At 34.9% G+C, this 24029-nt stretch overlaps 2 protein-coding genes across 2 annotated transcripts in view; one reads left to right on the forward strand and one right to left on the reverse strand.

Moving 5' to 3' along the window:
• LOC149426317 (uncharacterized) overlaps nt 1-2179 on the reverse strand; it is an 80464-nt gene extending 78285 nt beyond the window's left edge. Inside the window, exon 1 of the mRNA XM_089650416.1 lies at nt 1797-2179. The gene's annotated coding sequence lies outside the window, so the exon portion shown is untranslated. The remainder of the gene's footprint in view (nt 1-1796) is intronic.
• Nucleotides 1-23577, forward strand: part of nudC (nuclear distribution C, dynein complex regulator) — a 115672-nt gene extending 92095 nt beyond the window's left edge. Inside the window, exons 5-8 of the mRNA XM_089650282.1 lie at nt 14528-14716; nt 20403-20475; nt 20851-20980; nt 23138-23577. Of these exons, the coding sequence (XP_089506408.1) occupies nt 14528-14716; nt 20403-20475; nt 20851-20980; nt 23138-23189 (444 nt within the window). The 3' untranslated portion in view covers nt 23190-23577. The remainder of the gene's footprint in view (nt 1-14527; nt 14717-20402; nt 20476-20850; nt 20981-23137) is intronic.
• Nucleotides 23578-24029: the final 452 nt, after the last annotated feature.

A 24029-nucleotide genomic window follows, 5' to 3' on the forward strand; every position in this document is an offset into this window, starting at 1 on the left:
ACTTTGAATAACTGAACCCATCGTACCTAAATCAACAATCAATTTTGAATTTACGAACTGAGGAAATACTTCGTTTAATTTTCGGGTCATAAAGTTTATCTTCGTCGACATTTTTTAAACCAAGTGATTCGACGGCTTCCACAGTATCTTCATAACTTACTGCACTTGTTAGATCGAATTTGGAAAAGATTTTAAATACAGAATCCTCAAAATCATAATATTTCTGTTTGTATTCGAGAGTTCTCCTGTAAACCTCATTGGCTGTTTTTTTGTTAATTGATTCTGATCAGAAGGCCTAAAAAACTTTATGTTTCTCATTATTTTGGCACCGTAAAATTCATCATGTATTCACTCAGTCAAACAGTCACGCGCTCCGCGCCGTGATGGTCGTCTGTCGCTTCGCTGCCACCGCCCGGTCTGACCCCGAGATATCGATGAAACCCGTAGCCCGGACATGCACCATACAAACCCGTAGACTCCGGGTCAAACCCAGAGAGGTGGCAGCCCTACCCTCACACCATATTTCAAAGACTTAGGATTGCGAGAGATGGTGTCCGCAACGTAATTTTAATTTGTAGCAGATGGTTGCTTTTTCGATTCTCGGCTTTCCGAAATATATTTTGTGTACAGATTTTAAAACAAAATTTTAGTTTTGTGATTTTTGCGGTTTATCATACATACGAAATTTAAATTTTAAGCTAAAAAGTTTTAGCTTTGTCGATCTCGCAGTAATTAGGACGATACAAAACAAAAAAATCCACTCGTTTTATAAGTAGAGTATTGCATAGTCCCTACTTGTCCTTTTTCTTATTTAGACCTCATTAAAAACTTTATTTTAGTTACGTTTTTATTTTATTTTGTTCATTTTGCTTTTCATGTTCTTGATCCATTTTTTGATGATGATGTTTTCGCCTTCAATTTGTCTATTTTTCTTTTCTTTAAAATGGTAAAATTATAATGCTAAGATTACGAATGTACGATGTTTTAAAAAAATTACCATTTACTAGATTTGCCCAGAGTTGGATGGTTCGATGCCATCATTAAATTAACGTTGTTAATTTCCTTATAGCAATATATATTTATTGATGTTATGCTCCCCACTTACCTACATTGTGTAGGCGCCAATGGCAATTAATTAAATCATTAACCTGTTAGAAAAGTTGTTATTGATTTATTTTTGTTTTGTAAAAAAAAAAAACAAACCTTCCCAGGCAGGTTTAACGAATAACTTATTTTAACTCAAAGCAATATTTGAATTCACCCTATTAACATCGATTACCATACCATACTAATCATGTAATTAAATCATCAGTAAAAAGAATTACCTTTCTTAAATATATAAAGTGGGTTTCATATGAATATGATCAATCTGATAAAATTGAATTCAATTCTCGTAAATTGAAGATTTTATTGATTATAAAAATACGAAAAGATGTTTTCTAGGAAGATCAGTGATCTCGTTCGATTAACGCACATTATATGCAGTTTGAAAATTTTATTATGGAAGCATTTAAACTCGGATGTTTCCTTAATTGTTTGTTTTACCACCTTTTTACTCCATTCCTTTAATTTAAATTTATTTTTGTTATAACTTCTTCGTAATGTATTGCGTAAATTAATAATTGCTTTTTCTGTTGCGTTAACCAGCTAACCTACGCTGTTAAACAACGGTACATAAGCCTAGAATGTATGCATGCATAGTAAAAACAATACTAATTAAATAAGAACACATTCTAAAATTAGAAACCATTCTAAAATTAGAAACCATAAAATGCATAAAATTATAATCTACTCACGTTTTTATTTCTTCGTTGTTCCGGGCGTTGTAGTCTCCCAGTTAACCGAAACAAAATAATTAGATCAGCTAGTTAATTTTCCAACTAGCGTAAATATCACAAAGTTTTGGTTTTTAATTTCACAACTATATAAATTGAAAACAAAATTAAACAATTCGAAGTGTCTAGTATTCTGTTGTCACGTGAATGTTGATAAATTTGATAATTTGCTGTCACTGAATGTTTTTGTTTTGTCACTGGTTCGATGGTCGTTTCGCCGTTGCGTTAACTCGACAACTGGCCTAATGTTTCGATAGTAACAGGTAACAGTGATTACTCGCCGGCTGTTGCTGTTGATGTTGTCGTCTTATTGTTGTCTTATCGTTGGTGACCCGATGGTTCAGTGGGCGTTTGGTGACTGACCCGGCAACGGAGCCCCGGAGCGCAGGAGGTGACGGCGGGGCGGGCGCCAGCTGCTGGGGACACCTCCTACCCACTCACTACTCGCTACCCGATTACACTGAAAGGGAACATTGTGTCTATCAGGATGTCCTTTGACACGTGCTTGAGCGTCATAATATGTATATTTGGTTTTCCAGAGGTTGAATATTAATCATGTGATTTGATTTACTTGTTTCTGATGTTTTGTTTGGACCACCCCTATTTTTTACATTGTACAGATTTCTGCGATTTAGGTTCAAATTTGTATTAAAACAATGTATGTAATGTTTCTTTTAAACGGTAATAGCATAGCGGTTCTTTTTCTGATAAGGTTTTTTAAGTCTTAAAAATAATCTCCATTAGTCGTTCGTTCATTGAGCAGTTCTTCTTACTATACGCACAGCCTATTTATTATCTTCTGTTCGTCTATCTATGTGAAATTAGAAACACAATATGAATTAGATGGGCCTTAAAATGTATTTGGAAAATTCGGATCAGGAAAGGTGAAAAACTTTTTTTTGAATTTTCAAATTTTTTCGCTTGTTTTGATCGGGTATCGAGTATCATAACAATTTTTTTTTATTTTATTTAATATATAAGTGGGTAAAATAAAATAAAGGATATATGATAACGGTTTTTAGATATTCTTTCTTAACATCGGCGTTATCGATCTTCATTGGTTATTTGTATCTCTCGCCAGGTTTCCTCCACGCCAGTATGGCACCTTCGCCTCCTCGCTCTCTCGCTGTTTATATTTTTAATACCTTTCCCATCCGTCACCGCCATTATCCCATTCAGTGGATTTTAGTTATATTTGAATCATTGTTTTCCATTCGACATTGACACCATTTCCAGGTAAGGAATCTGAGAAGATTTTGCATTGTAACGTCTCAACTTTCAGCGCTATATTATGTGTACGTATATATTGCGATTTAAACGGATTAAATATTATGTAAGAAGTTATTCAATCGAGATAACAACCAACAGCTGTCTGTGGTGTCTACGCCAACATATTAATTTCTGCCTGTTGCGGGTACTTAAAATTACCGCGGTTTTATTTAGAAATTCAGATCGCAATCACAATAAATCATAATTTGGTAACCACGAATATTTATTATTTTATAGTCTGTACATTTTATTTAATGCCCTTTGACTGTCGATGTGATTTCCTACTGATAGGATATCGAGGAAAAGGGCAAACGAAACAAGCTCAAATAACCGGATATATTTCCCATTTTCAGCTAAAGGAATTTTGCTGGAGATCATTTTGATGGATAAATAATATTATCTGAGATAACTTAACTATCATAAATTATGATCATCATTCACTTACTGTTTGAAACCTTCGTGGTAGATCATTATTACTAACTTGTATGAACGTACCCCGCCCAGACGATCCGTCCTCAAATCTTCATAATCATGTGTTAACGTTGATCGCTTTCTTTACTTAAACCTGCCGTTTAAGGCTAAGCTTAATGTGAAATCACTACTTTCGATTTATCTTTACTACGAATCGGTTTGCATTATGAATATAAAAAAATATCTTTTGGGTAAATTGAAGATTTTCCTATCGTTTCGCTTGAGTAAAATTAAAATATTTTTTAAAATTACTTTTCTAAAAAACATAAGCGTAAACAGCTAAACATTTTTTTTCCATTAGAACGCTTATTAGAAACAATTAAAAAAGTACAGTTTTATGACTAAGATTATCTCTGACGGTTTCCTTTTATTAGCTTTTTTCTTTCTCATAAAATTATTTACAACATAAATTAAAATCGACCGTTTGCTAAGCGATTTTTATGCCTATTACGTACCTACTCCTCTTAAATTTCATATTTTTAATTGTGATCTTCACAAAGTTAAATGTGCACTGCTACAATAATGCCAGTGACATAATATGATATGATATTATTTAACTAAAATGTTTATTTAAGCCGCTGTGCTCGGCTTAGAAAACTGTTTAACACTTTATTTATTCTAAATGGCCGTGAGTAGTGTTTAGTACCCATATAACAATGAAGGATTGTAACCATTGTTGCGTAATAATACGTTGCCCACCGCAGTTTCCAATCAGGCCCTCCTGGCTCCTGGTTCCCTCCCTCTCTCCATCTCTCCCTCTCTCCCTCTCTCCCTCCCTCCCTCCTTCCCTCCCTCCCTCCTTCACTGCTTACTTCCAATGTGGGTGCTCACGGTGTGTGTGCTCGTTCATAGTAGAGGTAGTGTCAATCACCGTATCTGCTATCTGCCGTGATTGGAGAGGCGGCTTCTGTCTACTTTAAACGTGCAGGAAGTCATCTAGCCGTTGGATGATAACTCCTCAGTAACACCTGTAATGTAGTAACTAAATAGCGATTGTTTCACAGTTTAATCACGCTCAGGATTATATGAGTAGTGTGCGTATCGGATGTTGATTCAGGCGCTTTAGTTATGCTTTACTGGGCGACAACATCGGAGGGATTACACAATTTAGGAATTGAAGATTTCCTTTTTATCTTTTGCAGTTTTCTTCGAGTTGGTGTATTCTGAATAATTGTTCCATATATTATTCATTATCGATTGGGAAAGAATATAAGTGAATCACTCTGCTCTTAGGTATAAAATAGAAGTCATGCGTGTTTTTTCAAAAATCTCCGTTCAGTTGTATCAATTGTAAAATGTTTCCTATATAAAATCACATAGATACGTTTAATCTAACATTTAGTGGCGAAACAATGCATTGGGAAGATGATTAAGAACGATTACATAGGTAGGTGTTCTTAGATTTCATAAAAGCCTCGGAAAATCTGGTTCTGGCTAGTTACATTTTTCTGTTCCTTATTAATTTTAATATTTTTCAAATAAATTGATAATATCAACGTTTTATTATGTAAAAGCGTTCTTGAACATCAATGTGAATCGATAGATACGCGTTCAAAGGTCAACTTTCTGTCACCTCGTAGTGCGTATTTTCCATAATACGGGGGTAGTCATCGACAATATTGACACATTCAATACGTGGAACCTCCTAGGAGCAGTTTCTAATTAATTATGCAGTCATCGATGCTGTATTTTGCAATTTTGGAAGGTTAGGCCATTGGATTCTAAATTCCATTTATAGCCCCCGAACAATATGTTTATTTTATGTTTCCGTTTATTATCGGGATCGGATATTTTCAACAAGACCCTAATTAAGTAAGGCCCTACATAAGATCCGACTTGTATGTAGAACCCGACATGTCGGGTCGGATCGCGTACATCAGAATATTATTATATAAGTTTGAGAGGATTGAACATCACGTATTAAAATTGTAAAAAACGTTTTCTCATGGTTACCAACACGCCGTAAAACGTATCTACACTCATAATCAACGAGTTTCCAATAACTAGAAAAAAATACTGACCATGATCGAGTGACAAAGATATTCGGTGTGGAAGTACGTTCCGGCTCACCCGCGGTGTCAAATGTCAACTGATAACGGCCTTTGTTATTCTCAGAGTTGAGCTCGTATGCGTGTCGTTTGTTTTAGGAAAAATCTTACTCACTCAGTAACATTGAAATCCAATTACTTTTATTGGTATCGACTTGTCCTCCCTGCTATAAGCAGACATTTGAATGCGACCCGGGTGAAGGAAAACCATGATGCTACTGCATTTCAACATACGCTATAAATAATGGCAAATCAATTGTTTTGTAGCCTCAACGGCCCTGGACTATTCTTTTAACGGACAAAGTATCTTCATTTTAAGGCTCTGAAAGAACAATAAATATTTGCGCCTTATGCTACAATAACAATACCTTGGAAACATCATAGAAACTTAACTACTCGCATCTGACCTGTTATGAGTCGATTATAAAACTGTTGATGGGTTCTAAAAGAGCACCGGGTTACCTACTACTATAGTTCATGTCACCTTGTCACCTATCAAGTAGTTTTGCTTGAAATCAGGTTTGTGTCTTCAGCACATAATTGGGTGTGAAAAACAGTAAATATCGTGTAAAAAGATTAATTAACATAATTCTCTCCTGACCATGAGAGATGAATGACTTCTTAACAATATGGCTTCCAACGAATGCATAGTTGAATTTGATTAATAAACACTGACACACTTATAACATAGTAGATGGCTTCTACCGCATTCAGCTAACTGCTACATTACCGATTGAGTTTGTAAATAAAATAAATTATTGTTTTGATTACTGATGATATGAAGTTTTTCCATTGTCCCCTGATAAAATATATTTACCGAACACAATTTACGCATCATAAATTACGTCAGATTGACAGGTGTTTTGTTATTATCAATATTTTTACCTTTCTGAAATACTTGTTTGTATCTTTTCGGGTGATGAAACAACCTAATAGTATAATTAAAAAATGCATAGCTACGAACATATTTTAAAATAGGTTTATTTAAACAATTCTTCCAAATTAGAGAATTTTTTAGAGACTCAACCTATGTCCCTCAAACATTATGTTACGCTAAAAGAAGAATCCTCTGTTATCAGCCTTCACTGAGGTGGGCTTTGTGGACACCAGACTTCTCGCGACATTTGTTTCCCGGTAAGATGGTTTAACGAGCAATAAAACACATTTCAACAGTCGTTAAAATAGTTATATCGCAATATAATTATGGGCGCCGCCCTTGGCACGGAAGGGCCAGTGTCGTCACGCAACTGCTCGCTCTAACTCTAATAAAACTATTACTGACCAAAATAGTAACTAATAACACCGAAAAGAGCTCCCGGTCACTGGTTCTGGTAGGTTCTGGCACTGCTTTAACCCGTTCAATACCAGTGTTCTTCCTCAGAAACATGAAGAAAAAAATGATGTCTTGATTTTGTAAAACAAAGGCCCTCATGGCGTCTATCTACTAGGTTGCAATCTTTATTCGAGCAACAAATTCCGTAAATATGACAAATCCCGTTTTGGCTGTTTTGCTTGGACAGGGATCCATTATTTAAAAAAAATATGTTACACTTACAACTAATATATTTTAAAAATTAAGCATCAATATTAGTTTTTGTGGCTGGTTTTTCTTTACTAGTAAAAAAATAATCCGTTAAGGCCTAAAAATAATAAAAATCAAATTAAAAAATTTAAATTAGTAATAAAAAAAATACTCATTAAAATGTTCTAAAATAATTATTTAAGGTGTTATCAAGCATAGCATATGGTCTATCTGTGGAAACGAGGTACTGAAGGGGTTAAGTTGATCTCTGCTACATCCTCCACGGCCGCAGCTCTGTAGTCTCTAGGACTGTTTATTAACATTTGCATAAGGTGGCTAAAACGAGTTTGGCACGCGATGTTTGCTTGTTTACCTATTTACATTCCCTCTTCGCGTTTTTGTCACATAAAATTAGCCACATTATTTGTTTACGGTAGAATAATGTTATTTACTTGATTCCCTCGCTATTAATTAGTGACATTTTTTTGGTTTTTTAATTGTAACAATCACATATTGTCAAATCAGTCTTTTCATATCGGCGGGTCAAAGGTTGAGTGAAAATGTCAAATATTGTTTGTTGTGTATGCATTATGAATACAAAAATTCTGGTTTGACTTATTTAAATTAATAGTATTAGTCTTACCCGCCGACCAAAAAATTAGACGGTGATTGATTTATTTTTAAGGGAATTATTTTTTAATTTTTGGAAACCACGGAAACCTTAAAGTTGAAACTCATTTATTGTATACCTACAATAACATTCTTGAACGTCGATTTTAGTATCGTTGAAAAATAGACGACTTCGACGCTTTTATGATGTGTCGTCTATCAAATGTTAAAAAAAATGTCGTCACGGATGTTTACCTCAAGATGTTGTTGTAGGTTAATTAAGGTAGTTTGTTTTGTCCAGTTGTCCAGTTGTTTCAGTTCGTTCGGAGCGCGGATGGTTTTCACGTTTTCAGCGGCTGCGGGCCCTTCCCTTGGCCTCCGCTCCGTTTGATTTCCTTTTTACTGTTCATTTTCGCCGGCGCCCAAAAGAGAAGGCGAACGTCGGCCATTACGAAACGCGACGGCCGTATCAACGCTACGTATTTCGGTTGGGACTGATTACAACACCATTATTGTTATCTCGCGGAGGTCGCGGGGGCCTTCGGATCCCCGGCCTTATCGGGGTACGTGATGCCACGTACACATAATCATTATCAGGCCCGAACCACCGAACGCCAGTGTCGAATCTTCTCCTATTCCGATACTTCCCATTGTCCGTTTGCCCAATATAATACAAAGGTTTCACCAAGCGACCAACTGGGGCGAGCTATCCGCGGAATCACGAGCCCATTCTTTTTGCCAGTAGGCGACCTTCGATTCGCAATTGATTGTTTTCATCTCGGACGGATAGATTAATGTCAAATTTACTTTGCACAACAAAATTGTACATTTTAACTCAATTATAATTACACTTATTTTATTTCTTCCTACATGCATCTGAAGGCCGCGGCCATTATGAAATAACTCTAGTCTGAACCAGAAACCACCCGTCATTTATTTGTAGCTGTTGAAAGCGTATTTTGCGGCAGTCATGGCTTACGGCCACTTGGGATCGCTTTTATAAAATTGTTTTTAGTGATTTTTTAATGACATCACGAATTGTGTTTGAATCACGATGCATTTAACCGTTATCACGTTTAACTGAAAACTCACCAGAGCGAGTAAGTAAAGAGAAAAACTTGCCGGAAAGAAATTTTCGTTTGAATTTATCTGATTAGTGATTAAAATTAGGGTAAAGGCGAGTTCGTCAGTAGGTACCTACCCGTGATGTATGAGTATGAGGTATACGATCGTGAATAGCCGTGACTAGTAGTTTATTGCGTGACAATAAATTTGAAGAACGTGAGGTCACAGTGAGATGCCATAATAACAATTACTAGCCAGCAGTAAGCACCCAATTTACCTCCGTGCATGCAGAGGTCAAGTTGCGGCTAGCAGCTACTGGCTACTGCACACTGTATGCGGTCAACCTCGCAGAGCTTTATGCTACTGTATTTAAATTATATTGTCGGCGCATCGTGTGTCCACAAAAATGGGTTATAAGAAATCCATAAACTATTTCAGATTTTTTTTTAATAATTCGTGTAAACGTTATAATGTACCCCATTTGATCCAGCTTATATCCAAAGTTACGAAACTGTGGTGAGTTTCCCTACTCTACTATAATTCAATGAATTCATATTTCGATTTATTACGTGTTTAATATTGAAAAATTAAACAAGGATGTAACCCCGCCGATTTGCTGAGGTTGAGGTGTTTCAACTTCAGTCACATTTGATTGACGATCTCCGTCAAACTTTGATTTTCGGCCCTTTTCCGTATTTGCTCAATTTTTGACTAGCCGTCAAGCATAATGTTATTTATTTATATATTAGCTGTACCCCGCTATGCGATGATGTGGCTCAGTATTTCTTTGCAGATAGATAAACAATAGCGCGTGTTGCTTTTATATCCAAAAGATGAAAAAAAGCATGTTTTTACCTGTCACAGATGACATCTGTATAGTATAGGTATATAAAAAACGCGTATTCGAATGCAACGTTGTCAAAATTTCAAAGCAATCTGTGAAGAACTTTCATACGGAGTTTTATTAACATTTTATTTACCTACATAATAATTTAGTGAAACAGCAGTCAAGAAATAAAAGTTTGCTATTCAATGCAGAATGTATTATGCTTAGCTTAGTTATTAATATTATTGAGGTATGTTACTAGAGCGTTATTATGATATTATTACTTAACTGTTGATCACATTTTGATCAAACTCTGGAAAGGGCCGAGAATCAGCGTTTTAAAAAGACTCTTCAAATGTAAAGACATTAAAAATGAGGCTGATCGTCGATTCGATCAACGATCAAACGTGACGGGGGTTGAAATATTCAAACATAACACTTTTGTGAAGCTATGCAGTGAAATATTATTTACCAAAACTATCTTAAAACTTGAGTAACTTTCAAGTTGAGTAGTTCTCATTTTTTAGAATTCAGAAGATCAGTTGTGAAGAATATGACCACTTTCAAATTATGACTGGCATCACCAAGATACATACTTACCATATCTAATCCTATTAAAATGTTTGCATGTGTTTTCCACACTAACATTTAATTATTTTATTTAAGTGTGTTTTTTTACATATTTATTTAGATCGTTATTTTATGTATTTTTTATGTACCCATTTCTCTCCTTTATTCATACTTTTATGTATATTTTAAGATTTTATGTATTGCTAATTTTATTTTATGCAATTCAAATTTGTTGTTTTATTTTATTATATTCAAAGCAGAATAATAAGATATACTAAAACACTAACGATATTGCTTCCCGTCTCAGGGCAGACATTGTCTAGTGAGACGGAAACGTACTTGAACTTGAATGAAATATATATTTTTTTAAATTTTCAAGAAGATCAACGAACCACCATTATTATGTTAAACATAATTTATAGAATAATTTCCCATGCGGTTATCGCTTGCGGCTTTGAATAATTTCCCAGTGGGTTTGTCAGCGCATGATTGCATCACATCAGCGTCGATAGGGGACTAGAGATAAGATGACCCGATGCTGAGCTATTGCTTTGCTGTATCACCAGAGCCTGTTTGGTTTACATTCAGTGTAAAAGGCTCAGTAGTCTTTGCCTTAAATTATTATTACTTAACCATACTTGAGTTAATTTTTAATAAATGTATGGCTCTTTTATTTCTTAAACACGGTTAAATAATCGATAAGTAGAGATATCAATTCGTTTGTAATTTTTTTCTATGAGAACACTGCATAGGAGTTTTCTAATTGTCCGGAGCCAGCGCGACTATGGCATCTCCAATTGGGGTATATTATGAGGCTGAAGGGCCTGAAGAGAGGCAGGAGATGGGAAAAAAGGGGTTTTTATTAAACTAATCTATTTTTTAATTGGGAAACAATACAGTTGCATACACATTATGGCTTATTGAATGTTTCCTTAGTTGCATCATATTTTTTACAACAATATGGAAAATGTGAATAATAAAATGGAAACAACATATTGTTTTTGGAATTGAAAGAACAAAAATAAATAATTAAATGATCTATCCATATAATTTCTAAGAAACACTACTTAAAACAAACTATAAATATATACATAGAAAATGTTCAATCAAACTGTCCACTATCTTAACTTTTCTAACAGAAAAGATTTCCAATAGTTTATTTGTAGTAATAGTAAATTTGCATATGTTTTGTTGTTTAACATTTCTAACCCAACACTATTTTCAGCTAGTCCGCTGGGTAGGACGCTCGTCTAGCCGAAATATAAATATTCAGTGAAATCTGGAGTAAATCCGCGTAGGTAGCTAAATTATTAATTTCATTAAAACAGAGGAGCAATCTGTTATGGCTTATTCCTGCCAACCTGTCACTGTGTTCTTATTATTATTTGCAAAGGGAGATGAAATATCCGTTTTCATTAACTTTTAATGAGCGTGGTCAACGGCCTCCGCAATTTAAAATTAGATGTGATTTGAATGCTGTTAATCTTAAGGTAATTAATGATACTACGGCATCTCACATTGTAAAGTTATCTAATCTACGGTGCCCGTCCGATATCACATACTAAATCAACCTGCCGGGTTGTCGGGTTCTCACGGCGCTGTTTGCCCGACCCTACCATCTGTTTATACGTCTGCCTCTACTAGCGCCTAGCTTATGCCTCTCAGTGTTCCCTGTCTTGGTCCGCCTCGGCTGGCTATAGCGAGGTGATGTCACGCAGTAATAGTGCTCTGGATCCGGCGGTAGTGGTTCACTGACCAGGACCCGGAACTTTGACTGGAAACTGTGCCTCATTAGATCAGGGCTTGTGCCGGGCTTTAGGCCAAGATTTTGCACCCACTTCGTCCATTTTTATTAGCCGAAAAATCTCTTGAAGATTGAACTCTAACTTCATGAATTTTCCACAGATTGTTCTGCATGGATTTTTAGGTCACTGCAATTGTTTTCAGTTCACTACGTCATTTCCATCATGAGCCATGGCGCCATATAATATTAAGACAAGACGTCTACTGCTTGATACCTCTTATTCAATAAAAATACGACAACGAGTAACTACTCCAGCGTAATTTCTCGCACCATTTTAACTTGATTTCGATTGGTTATTAGATCCTACATCTCAATAAATTCCTGCAAAATGACTCTTCGCCATTATTGCACAGAGAAAAATTAGTTGTGCCAATTTATTAACATTCTCTTCAAATTATTGGTAATCCACTTAAAAATGGGGTCGCAGGCCCTTAACGTCTGAATTAATAGGTTTCCTGATAAACTTTTAGTAAAATAATATTATCTCGGGTGACCGGATAAATCATTACAATGATAATTCATCGCATCTTTAAAAAGTTATATAAAGTCATGGAAAGTGAAGAAACAAAAACTTTACTAACTGGGTTAAGTAGGTTAGGTTAGGTTAAAACATATTTTTTTCATCGTTTCTAATGACTTCATATCACTTTTTAAAAGTGTGTTGAATTGTCACTGTGTTGAGTTATTATGGAACCATTATCACGATGTCGGTGCAAGTGTTCATGAAAATTCTAATCATTTTGCATTTCGTCATTATAAATTATAAAGGCAAATACAGGTGCATAAATACGTGTTCCGATTTATTAGAAATTTACTAAAAATATATCACGAAACGGCCTGCAATCCCGTTTTTAACCGGACTACCAATAATTTGAAGATTCTAAATAAATTAGCAATACTCAGTTTTCTCCGTGTTGTCTGTAGTTACGACAGATTTTTAAATAAATTAGCAATACTGAGTTTTCTCCGTGTTGTCTGTAGTTACGACAGATTTTAAACAAATTAGCAATACTCAGTTTTCTCAGTGTTCTCTGTAGTTACGACAGATGTTAAATAAATTAGCAAAACTCAGTTTTCTCCGTGTTGTCTGTAGTTACTACAGATTTTTTTTATAATCTCCCGCATTCATAAAATTTGCCGCAACCTTTTAATTTATAATTTTTCCCCCGTGAAGATTCCGAGGTTGATTCATTTATTTAGATGTTTTATCGAACTGGCGGTTTATGTGGTGGAGCCGTCCCTGCAATAAACTTTTAAAACCGATCGCCCGGTTATATGTAATTTGTCTCTACCGTTAGCGATATTAAGCTTTTTGCTCTGTCTGCATCAGAATAGAATTAGCACGCGGTCACTAGTACTTTTTTCCATCTGATTGGAAAGATTTTGGTCCACGTGCTCCTCTATTATAGTGCGGCACTTGCGGCGATAATAATACACAGGGTGCACATAAATCAACGTAACAACTATAATTTATAAAAAAAATAATATCACCACTCCCTCAATCAAAACTGAGCGAACGCCAAGTTGATATTTGGCGAAGGGTTACTTAATTAATTTTACCTACATTTTTCGATTGATTATTCGCTAAATTCCGGTAAACATAAGTTTGTCAAAGCAATTTAGAGTATTTATGAAAGTAATGGCTGAAGTCTTAGGTGTAGACGGTAATTTACCTCTTATTTGAAAAATCAAGTGTGCAAAATTTCATCAAGAAGTATTAAAATTTTTCTTTAAGGGGTGGAAAAGTGGTGGTGACCTTCGTCTTGTTTTCAAGGTCGTGTGCAAATTTTCACTTGTCAGCTTAACATTGATAGTTCAACTCCTAGCTGAGGTTAATTCAATCATCCACGTAAATAGATTTGACTGGGCGAAAAACATTTAATACAGCTTCAAATCATTACAATAGTTTTTCGAATGTTTCTAGAATCGTTTGTACATGCTGTGTGCCGAATATTAATGAAAATTTATAAACGACGATAATTTTACGACTCGTTTTTGTGTAAGTCGGCTCGTATGTGGAACGAGCTACCGGCATCTGTTTTTCCTCCCTCCTATAATCCGAGCCTCTTCAAGGCCCGCATTAACAAATCCCTTCCTACAGCCCCTACCTTACTCCGCCTCACAACGCCGCCCAACCGGGTGGTGAGATAGTTCCCCTGTCTGTGCACTGCACAGGCAGGGACACTCTTGTGAGGTGTCACATAAAAAAAAAATAAAAAAAAATAATTATTCCAATGGTTCATACTTTCCCTCTCAAAACGTATTTTTCTTTACGTCAAAAATTGACGTTAAGAACTTGTATAAATAATGAAACATCTACCTCTAAAGCAATTATTTTTATGAAAGATCTTCGGCCATCTTGGCCATCAGGGGACTTTGATACCGGCGGTTTAGGGTTTGTTTAAACGAACTGAAAAATTTTGGTCTGATCTGTGGATGATTGATTGCTTTTGATTTTATTTCACGTGAATGTTTTATTGATTGTATTTGTTTTTTATCGCTGTGCAGCTCCGGGTACCGTTGAAGGTGACTGTGCGGCCGCGCGACGTGTGTGTGGTGATCTCCAAGCGCCACCTGAAGGCCGGCATCCGCAACCAGCCGCCTGTCATCGACGGCACCCTCTGCGCGGACATCAAGATCGAGGACTCCACCTGGGTTATCCAGGATGGACAGACACTCGTGCTGAACCTGGAGAAGGTAACAACCAACAAACCAACCATCTTTACTTGTATCTTTTTACATTATCTACACACAGGAGGCCCAATAGAAAGGAGAAAGTAGAAAAGAAAAAAGAGAAAGGAGAAAAGTCCAAGGAGAAGAGAATAATTTCCCTTGGGCCTGTCATCTTTGGGTATGCTGTGTGGAGGGAATATAGGAGTGAGGAAACACAGAGGCCGGAAAATAGTTCTGCAGCCGAATTATTAAACTCAAGTCGCAGAAACGACCCGTTCTCATATGACAAATGTCAACTGTGTACAAATGTTGACTGTGCACCGATGCCGAAAGAATCAATGATCTACATAATTTTAGAAGTAGAAAAGTTAAATAACTTTTTTTCGAAATTCCAACGTTTTAAGGTAGTTCTTATGTAAAAAAAAATTGAATAGGAAAATTATTATTCTTCTATGGAATAATATTTTAGTATGGGAAAAAAGTAGTAATTTCGAAAAAAGTTTTTTTTACTTCTAAGAACATGTAGAATCACCTCCCGAACACCTGTATATCATGTTTTTTAATTTAACAAAAAATTAACATTCTGTTAATTTAAGTGAAAGCAGTATCGATGTTAGGAGCCGATAACTTGTAATAATCTGCACTTTTCAAACTTTTCTTTCTCTGCGATGAATTTTCTTTAAGTCCCATAGGTAAATTTTCCATAAGGCTTTGATTATGTATATATCCGGGGTAGGAATATCCTCCCTGTCGTCTGTACAAGCCTTTGTTCCTCTCTTTATTACACACCCCTTCAAGTGTGTGCATCCTAGTTTGTCTACGTGTTTTACGACCTTGAACGTAATTATTTCACGTGACGGTTCAGTATAAAAAAGGTCTCACCGAACGTTGTGTTGGTTTTTTGTTTCTCGGTATAGAAACCTGATTATCTATGTATGTATGTGGTATCCCTCGGTTCTTTTGAGATAGAGTGAGTTGAATCCATTACCGCTGTGTTTTAAAGCCATTTCATAAACCTTATTTTCTGTCTCGCCTGCTCTCCAACTAGCTACGTGATTCTACCTGTCGTTGGGTAATGTGAGTATGATAAAGTGTTTGATTTTATTTATGTGATATACATACGATAAATTTATGGTGTTAGTTGTCGGCGCCATCCATATGTATATTTTGGGAGGGAAAGGAGAGGAACGGAAATGAATTTGTTCAAGCTAAGTTGGCTCCTCCGCTTACCAAACAAATTTAATGGATGATAATTAGAACAAGGCAATCGGTCTCTACGTGTCTGGATATCCGAACCGGCCGGGTCTCCCCTTGTTCCAATTGGCAACTCTCACGCCAGAATAAAGAAAACCAGGTCTTCTTACCAATTTCAGACATACCCCAACCTCATTACACCTCCAGGAAAATCTACTTTACGTAGAAGGGGAAAACCATGACATCCCTTGTCACGAATCTAGTCGCGAAAATGTGACACGTAAGGTCTCAAGTTACATGCCACCTCCAGAAAACGCTGTAAATTCCACGCCGTCGGGAACTTACATCCCTTTCTAGGTCAATAGCACATATAACACGACGATCTTGTCGACATTATGTCTGCTTCTATGGATAAGTTGTGTGCTTACCCATTCAGCCAATTATCATGTGAGATATATGTAAGGTTTACTCGAGATGTCAAATTTAGGATGAGGACTGTCTGTATTTTAATATTTAGTTCTAGTAATTATTTTATGAGGTTACTAGTTCCCTCGTGTATTAGGTATGGATATCTTCTATTGGATACCTATCCTCTCAGGTAGGTATAAACGGATAATTGGTTTGATTTTGGCATTTAATTTTATGAGGCTGCCTACCTCTCGAAAGGGAACCTGTTGAGAAAAGTTGTTCGGTTGGTAGTTTTATTTCGGAGATTACCATCTCCACTTTTTGACCTGAACAACTACAAAAAATTGAAAATGCATTTAAAAAAAAAAAAAAGAGGCACATAATAAAATAATTATCTTTATTGAAATAAATTATTTACAAAATGCACGAGAATTCCCTATTATAGAACTAATCTCATCTCTTAAAAACAGTAACTCTACCGGGAAAGATCACATCTCAACAAAAGTCTTCAAACACATCCAAAAATGTATAGCTTCACCTCTTAAACACATAATCAATTTAAGCTTCAAAACTGATATCCTAACTCCTTAAAACAGGCCACAATAATCCCAATATTCAAAACAGGTGACAAATGACCGATATCTTTACTTAGCACAATATCTAAAATCATAGAAAAGGCGTTGAAACATAGACTCTACAAGTTTCTTGAAGATAACAAAATACTGTTGGATAACCAATATGGCTTCCGCAAAGGCAGGAGTACTTCAGATGCAATAGCCGCCCTCACAAAAATCGTTTCCCATAATCTCGACATTGGTCGTAAACCACTAGCTGTTTTTTTCGATCTTACAAAAGTGTTTGATACGGTATCCCACCGCTTACTGCTTAAAAAACTTCAACAGATTGGGATAACAGGGCTTACCCTACATTTGGTTTGAAAACCATCTAACAAACCGAACTCAACAAACTCTTATCCACTCTGACAAAATACATATAAGCAAAAAATTATCAATGTCCTACGGTGTGCCTCAAGGCAGTGTACTAGGATCAATTCTATTTCTTATATACATCAACTCACTATGTACGATGGATATTGGAGGTAAGATATTATCATTTTTCGATGATACAGTCTTAATATTTGAAGATGAAACATGGAAATCAGTTACTAACAAAACTAATATTGGCATAATTAAAATAAAAAAAATTGGCTAGACACAAACCTCCTCACACTTAATATCGACAAAACACAATATGTGACATTTTCCATATTTTTTTTTTTTTTTTTTTTTTTTAAAAAAGAAAGACAAACATTCCCGGGTTACGAATAACCCAACAATGTTTGAAAATCTCCTACTACCACCACAGAAAGCCGAAAATGTTGCTTGTGTTGTGATGGAGGACTTAGCCAGTCGAGGAATCGAACACACGACGCTCGGGTGAGACCCAAGCGCTATGCCCACTCAACCACTGACCGGTCGATGCAAACATAATTTTCCCAACAGCTGCCCTAAACCAATAATTCACTCATGTTCACTCAATATACACTCGCACAAAACCTCACCTAATATTAATTGCGCATGTCATACCCTTAAATCAAAGGAATCAAATTAAAGGAAGTTAAATGTTTGGGAATAATCATAGATGACCAACTACGCAGGGAAGCTCATATCAGTGACACAGTTAAGAGACTTCGTAGGCTCTGCTATATATTTTGCTCTCTTAGATCCATCTTAGACCTACAAACTCTAAGAAGTGTATATTTTGCCCTTTTTCAATCCATTGCAACATATGGTATTATTGGATGGGGTGGTTATGCTGAATCCGTCATTAATCCAATAATTACAGTACAAAAAATAATACTGAGAATTATATTTAAATGCCAACCTACCCTCCAATGTGCTATTTGCTATTATAAAAGTTCATTATTTTTATTACAATTTTTTTACAAAGAAAAACACAAAAAGAGTATATGAAGAAAAAAATGGTTTTGAAGTGTGAAAATCGAAATCACAAATGTTACCATGAAAAATAACCACTGCATGCTGTTTGTTATTTGATTTCTTTTTTTAACGAGTTATGACAAGGACATTGTAAGAATAAAATACAATGAACACCTTTGCCACATAACCGAAAATTAAGTATACTTTACAGCAAATACGTAAATGAACATTTCGAGGGTCCCGAAGAACAATGTCGTATGTGTAAATTTGTAGTTTTGCTGTTTTTGATAATATATTTATTCAATTAAATAAATAGGGGTTAATGCGAAATATCAAACAACACTATATTTGTTGATTTCAAAAACAGTAACAATGCAGAAACGAAACTTCAAACAGCTCTATTGCAAAACTACAAATTTACACATCCAACATTGTTCTTCGGGACCGTCGATTTAAAATAACATGACCTTGTAAGTCTAGGGGATTACCATTTACCAAACAAATGAATTTTTAAAAAGATTTTATGTGGTGGTTATTATAAATTTTCTTTTTAATATTGTTTTTAATCAGTGGTGTCAAACCAGCGGCTCGCGAACTTTCTCATCCGGCCTTAAAAGTCTCAAAAAATATGTTTTGACCCTGTTGAAATAATATTTACATCTTATTATGTAAATTATTGTAGTTAAATCTCTCAACTTTATTTGTAGTCAAAAGACTTATTTATCTGCGGGTTTGGTAAATTATTACAAAAACTGAAAGCGAGATATGTATTTCTTGTAAAAAAACTTTTTCAAATAATTTATACAGGAGAACATTGCTACCTACAACATTTAGTGTTCCTGTATCATTTTTGCTGTTAATTTATCTTGCCACATATACACTAGAACTGCCTGCCACATAGATTTGAATGGACAAAATGACGCTTCTTACTTAGTCCCTTTTAATGATAGATTGAAAGAATTTTAAAGTTTTTTTCCTTTATTATTTTAAGTTTTTTAGTTTGTTAATCGTTACCGGTTCAGCTTATTATAGCCATCTTCAGACTGGTACAATGATTCCTTAAACTATGTACCTACGCTCGTTTATGCTCGATGGTTTTACGCTCATTCGACATTCTTCTTCACTCATTTCAACATTCTTCTTCAACAACCTTCTCGCTCTATGCTTATTGCTCGAGCATGAATATATATGTGTACATAGCATATAGTTTATATACACAACATTTGGGGGAGGGGGGTTAACATTTAACTAGGCCCTGTTTCTTGCACTCTCGATTGAACCACATATGCTGTGAAGCTATCCGTCGTTTGAGGATAAGTTTTTTGTAGATAAAATAAGTGGAAATTTTTTTAAAACAGTATCAGTATATGATTATAATGGAATTCCACCAAGAATTGTCAGTATCAAAAAGAGAAATATAAGTATCTTTGGGTTCTAGCCCATTTGGCATACACCCTGTCTGTCTTAGACTTGCCTGTCATTATCATATCGCCATCCCATGTGAATTTCATAATGTAGACAAAACACAGTTTTGTTTGGAAATTTAAGATCCGATTGGCCGGACATTTGGATTACTAAACACACCCACATCGCATTATTTCTTGTGTTATCCTTTATGGGAGGGCCTTTAATTTATATTGATTTTCAAAATTATATATACATAAAAGGCAGCCGTCTAATTGGAAAATCCTTCACGTTAATGTTTTTTTTTTAATTATTCACAATTTTTCAGTTTCAGACTACTGTTGTTACTGTTGTATACCACACAGAAAGTAATTTATTAATCGTTGTTATATTTTGTTTTGTGAAACTACCCAAAAGTTGCCGTTGTGTTATATGCAATTACTTAGAAAATATTTCAGATCCTAGCAGAAGCTATCTTGTATGTAAAATCTTAGGTGTTGCCATAATATCTTTTTGCGTCAGTTTGAAGATTTAATAGCAACATTATTGGCCAATTAATGATATTATTTAATGTGTTGAATGCTCAAGGTTCCTGATTATTACAACTTACTCATGTGCATAGTTCCAAAGGTCTCCGATTATGTCATGGTGTATACTCTTCCATTGTTTATTTATTTATTATACCAACTATTAAAATTATTGATGTGCAGATATTATGTGCCTACCTATTGTTAATTCTGATAAATTAATGTTTATATTTACAGGTTAACAGGATGAACTGGTGGGGGCAATTAGTTACTACTGACCCAGAAATTTCTACTAAGAAAATCAATCCAGGTAATTTTTCACCATCAAATTCACCTCTGAATAGAAAACATTTTGATTGCTATAATACATGTTTGGTAATGACACATTTTGCGCAAAACAGTCAACCGGTCAGTGGCTGAGTTGGCATCGCGTTTGGGTCCCACCCAGGCGTAGTGTGTCAATTCCTCGGCTGGCTAAGTCCTCCATCACAACACAAGCAACATTTTCCGCTTACTGTGGTGGTAGTAGGAGATTTTCAAATATTTTCAAGTTATTCGTAACCCGGGAATGTTTGTCTTTCTGTTTAAAAAGAAATGGTATTAATCAGATTGAAATTCAATTTTATGAATGATTTTAAACAATTATGTTGCAGTGATTGAAATGTGATGACTCTTTTTTGTTTAGAACCTTCAAAGCTCGGTGACCTGGATGGGGAGACGCGAGGTCTTGTAGAAAAGATGATGTATGACCAGAGGCAGAAGGAGATGGGTCTGCCCACCAGTGATGAACAGAAAAAGCAGGATGCTCTTAAGAAGTAAGTCCAATTTTAACTTTAATCCATTTCTTAAGCTCGGTAAGGACATATTATATCACTGTCAGCTCACATGTTATAGTTACTCAGCTTAGCTCAGAACAGACATTCTCAAGTGAGACAAGTATAAATATAGTAATGTAAAAAATAAAGTAATTAACACCCAGGTTGCCTGCAATCAAAAAATAAAGAAGAAAACTAGATGTGCAAAGAAAACTAGATATACAAATTTGAATGGAAAAAAACGTGCCACGGACTTCCTTGGTTACTTTTGGTTATAGACAATTTAGCACACGGTCTGTCTCTCTTACAATTTAATCCCATTTTAATTGCGTAATCTTTGTGAACCACAGTTTTATATTGAAATATAGGCCTAAATTCGGCTTATATTTGGATCACAAAACGTGCCCAAAAGGCACATCTCGTGTTATTCTTTGTACATACTATGCCTGCAATTAATAAGAATTGATAAATATGCATACAGTAAAACACACAAATAGGTAACACTGGTTATGCAGAGAATTTAGATTACGACACATTAATCATGAAATATACTGTTGCTTCACCATCCATGCAAATGCGGGCCTCCATGTTCAGATAATGAACTTTAAAAAAAAGAAGCAATTATTAATAATATTTGGATGATTTGTATAGCGCCGTTTTTGTGCAAAATCACCTCAAGGGTGCTTATATACTATATTATACAAGGTGTCCGGGTAAAGTGCATTAACTTCGAGAGACGATTGTACATGATAGGTTAAGGGTATAGGTACTTAAAAAGAATTCACGATCTGCTCTTTCATAGATGGCGCTAATTTAATTATTTTATGTTATAAATATTAAGATGATTTATTTGTTTGCGCCCGTACATACGTAATATGAACAAATAGTTTTGTCCGTATACAAATCCAAATCTTTGAAGAAAGGCAAAAGTTGATTGACTCACCGATACAATATTGTATTTGTATGCCTTTCTTGAAAGAATTCAGTTTTTATACGGACAAAACTATTTATTCATATTCATATTGCGCATGTACAGGTGCAAACAAATAATGAGTCTTAATTTTTAAAAGCATAACTTACAAAAAGTGTATTGTAATAAAATAATTGAATTAATGCCACCTACGAACGCTTAGATTATAACATAAGTCGCGTTTAACCTTATTATTTTACAGCAAAACTTACAAAAGGTGTTTTTTCACAAAATAAATAAATTAGCACCATCTATGAAAGAGCAGATAATGAATTCTTATACAAGTTAAAAACATAAATTATTGTGAAACTAATACTATCTCTGAAGGTAATGGGGAGGAGAAGGAAATGAGGAAGAAGAAGGGGAAATACCTGTCTGTTCCGATCTATTCATCAAACACGGCCAAAGCCATTTCAAGCAACGTTTCAATTCTGAATAGTGGTCTTTCACCAGGGCGATACTGAGAGTATCTTCCACTCTGGGATGTGCCGCAAATATACTGTATATTATTTTGAATGAGTAAATTGTGAAATAACATAAATTAATCAAATAAAATTTACTTGCGCACGCTGGAATTTGAACCTGCAACCTCCGGCTCGCTTGTCGAGAGCCTTACCCGTTGACCACAATGGCCGTCAAAGATCGTCGATAAATAACTTTTTTTTAGAAATTCCAACATTTTAAGGTAGTTTTCCAGTTTTAATTTGAAAAAATAATAAAAAAATATTTTTATAAAAACAAATGAATTTCGAAAAAAGTTATTCCCCCATCCCCCGAAATCAGTGCACTTTACCCGGACACCCTATATAGAATGGAACATTTTTATCTACATGGTGTCCGGGAACTCGTACTACAAGTAGAATCTACATCACATTTAAAGTCAGTTTTGTGGTATAACATTTTTTGATTTGTGTTTTTGAGTAAATCTAGTCAAAAGTTGGAATTTGGAAGTTAAATTTAAAACAATGTTAAAATATATAAAAATCGAAACGCTCATATCAACAAAAAAATATGTTTTTTTGGTTCTTTATGTGATAAATATAGATTCACCAATTTCCCATTTGTACTATGAGTCCGGACACCGTGTACACCTAAACTTATCAGTTAGAGGCTCAAATAGCTTATTGTCTCTTACAGTAAATTATTTCAATGTCCATGTAACTAATACGTTTCAACTTTTATTTCAGGTTCATGGAGCAACATCCTGAAATGGATTTCTCAAAATGCAAGTTTAATTGAAAACGGTTCAATTTTTTATTTAAGCACTTTTCTTGCATTCCTATACTATGGCATATTGACTATTTTCTGTATTTTTAGTAGCTCTCATTTCTCTAATGGATACATTATGTATAAGTTTACACCGTTGAATATGCATTACTATAGGAAATACAATCACATTCTGAACCACAGTTTTACTAACTAATCCATTAATGATGCTTTCAGTCGGCAAAAATAATTATTACCTGTTAAAAATATGCCCAGTAGGTTGTACGTATAGAATATTGCATGAATTTAACATGTAAAGTTATTAAAGATTGTCAATTCTTGGGGTATTCTTTGTTTTAATTCCCAAGAAATTTCTCAGCGGGATATTTTTTTTTTAATAAACCACTGCATTGCATTAATATTTTCTTGTTTTATTTTTAAATACTCCAAATGAAAACAAGTACTATATACATATATAATACAGGTGAAATTTTGGTTTCAAATTTTAAATGCCAGTCGCTCTATAGATAATGACGCATTCATTTCGTAGTGTTGGCAATAATACATGGGTAAAGTTTTTCCCTGATAATTACAAATTAAGTTTTGTTAGCGATCCGCGTCATTGTGATTTTTTAAAATGGCGAGAATTTCTGGTATCGTTAATCTTGCTCGAAAAACGCATGGTGGATGATTTGAGGACTATCATACCAAATTGAATTTTTCATCACACATATATTATTTACACAAATAATAATTATGCCAATAAGACCAATGTTCAATTTTTTGTATCCAAGTTTAAAAAAATTAAGAAAAAAACAAAAAACTTTTTTTTTTTTAAGTTAAAAACATGTACTTACAGGGTTTTCCAATAAG

Source organism: Hesperophylax consimilis, chromosome 1, assembly GCF_061612785.1.
Source record: "Hesperophylax consimilis isolate HC1 chromosome 1, BYU_Hcon_1.0, whole genome shotgun sequence".
Taxonomy (NCBI): Eukaryota; Metazoa; Arthropoda; class Insecta; order Trichoptera; family Limnephilidae; genus Hesperophylax; species Hesperophylax consimilis.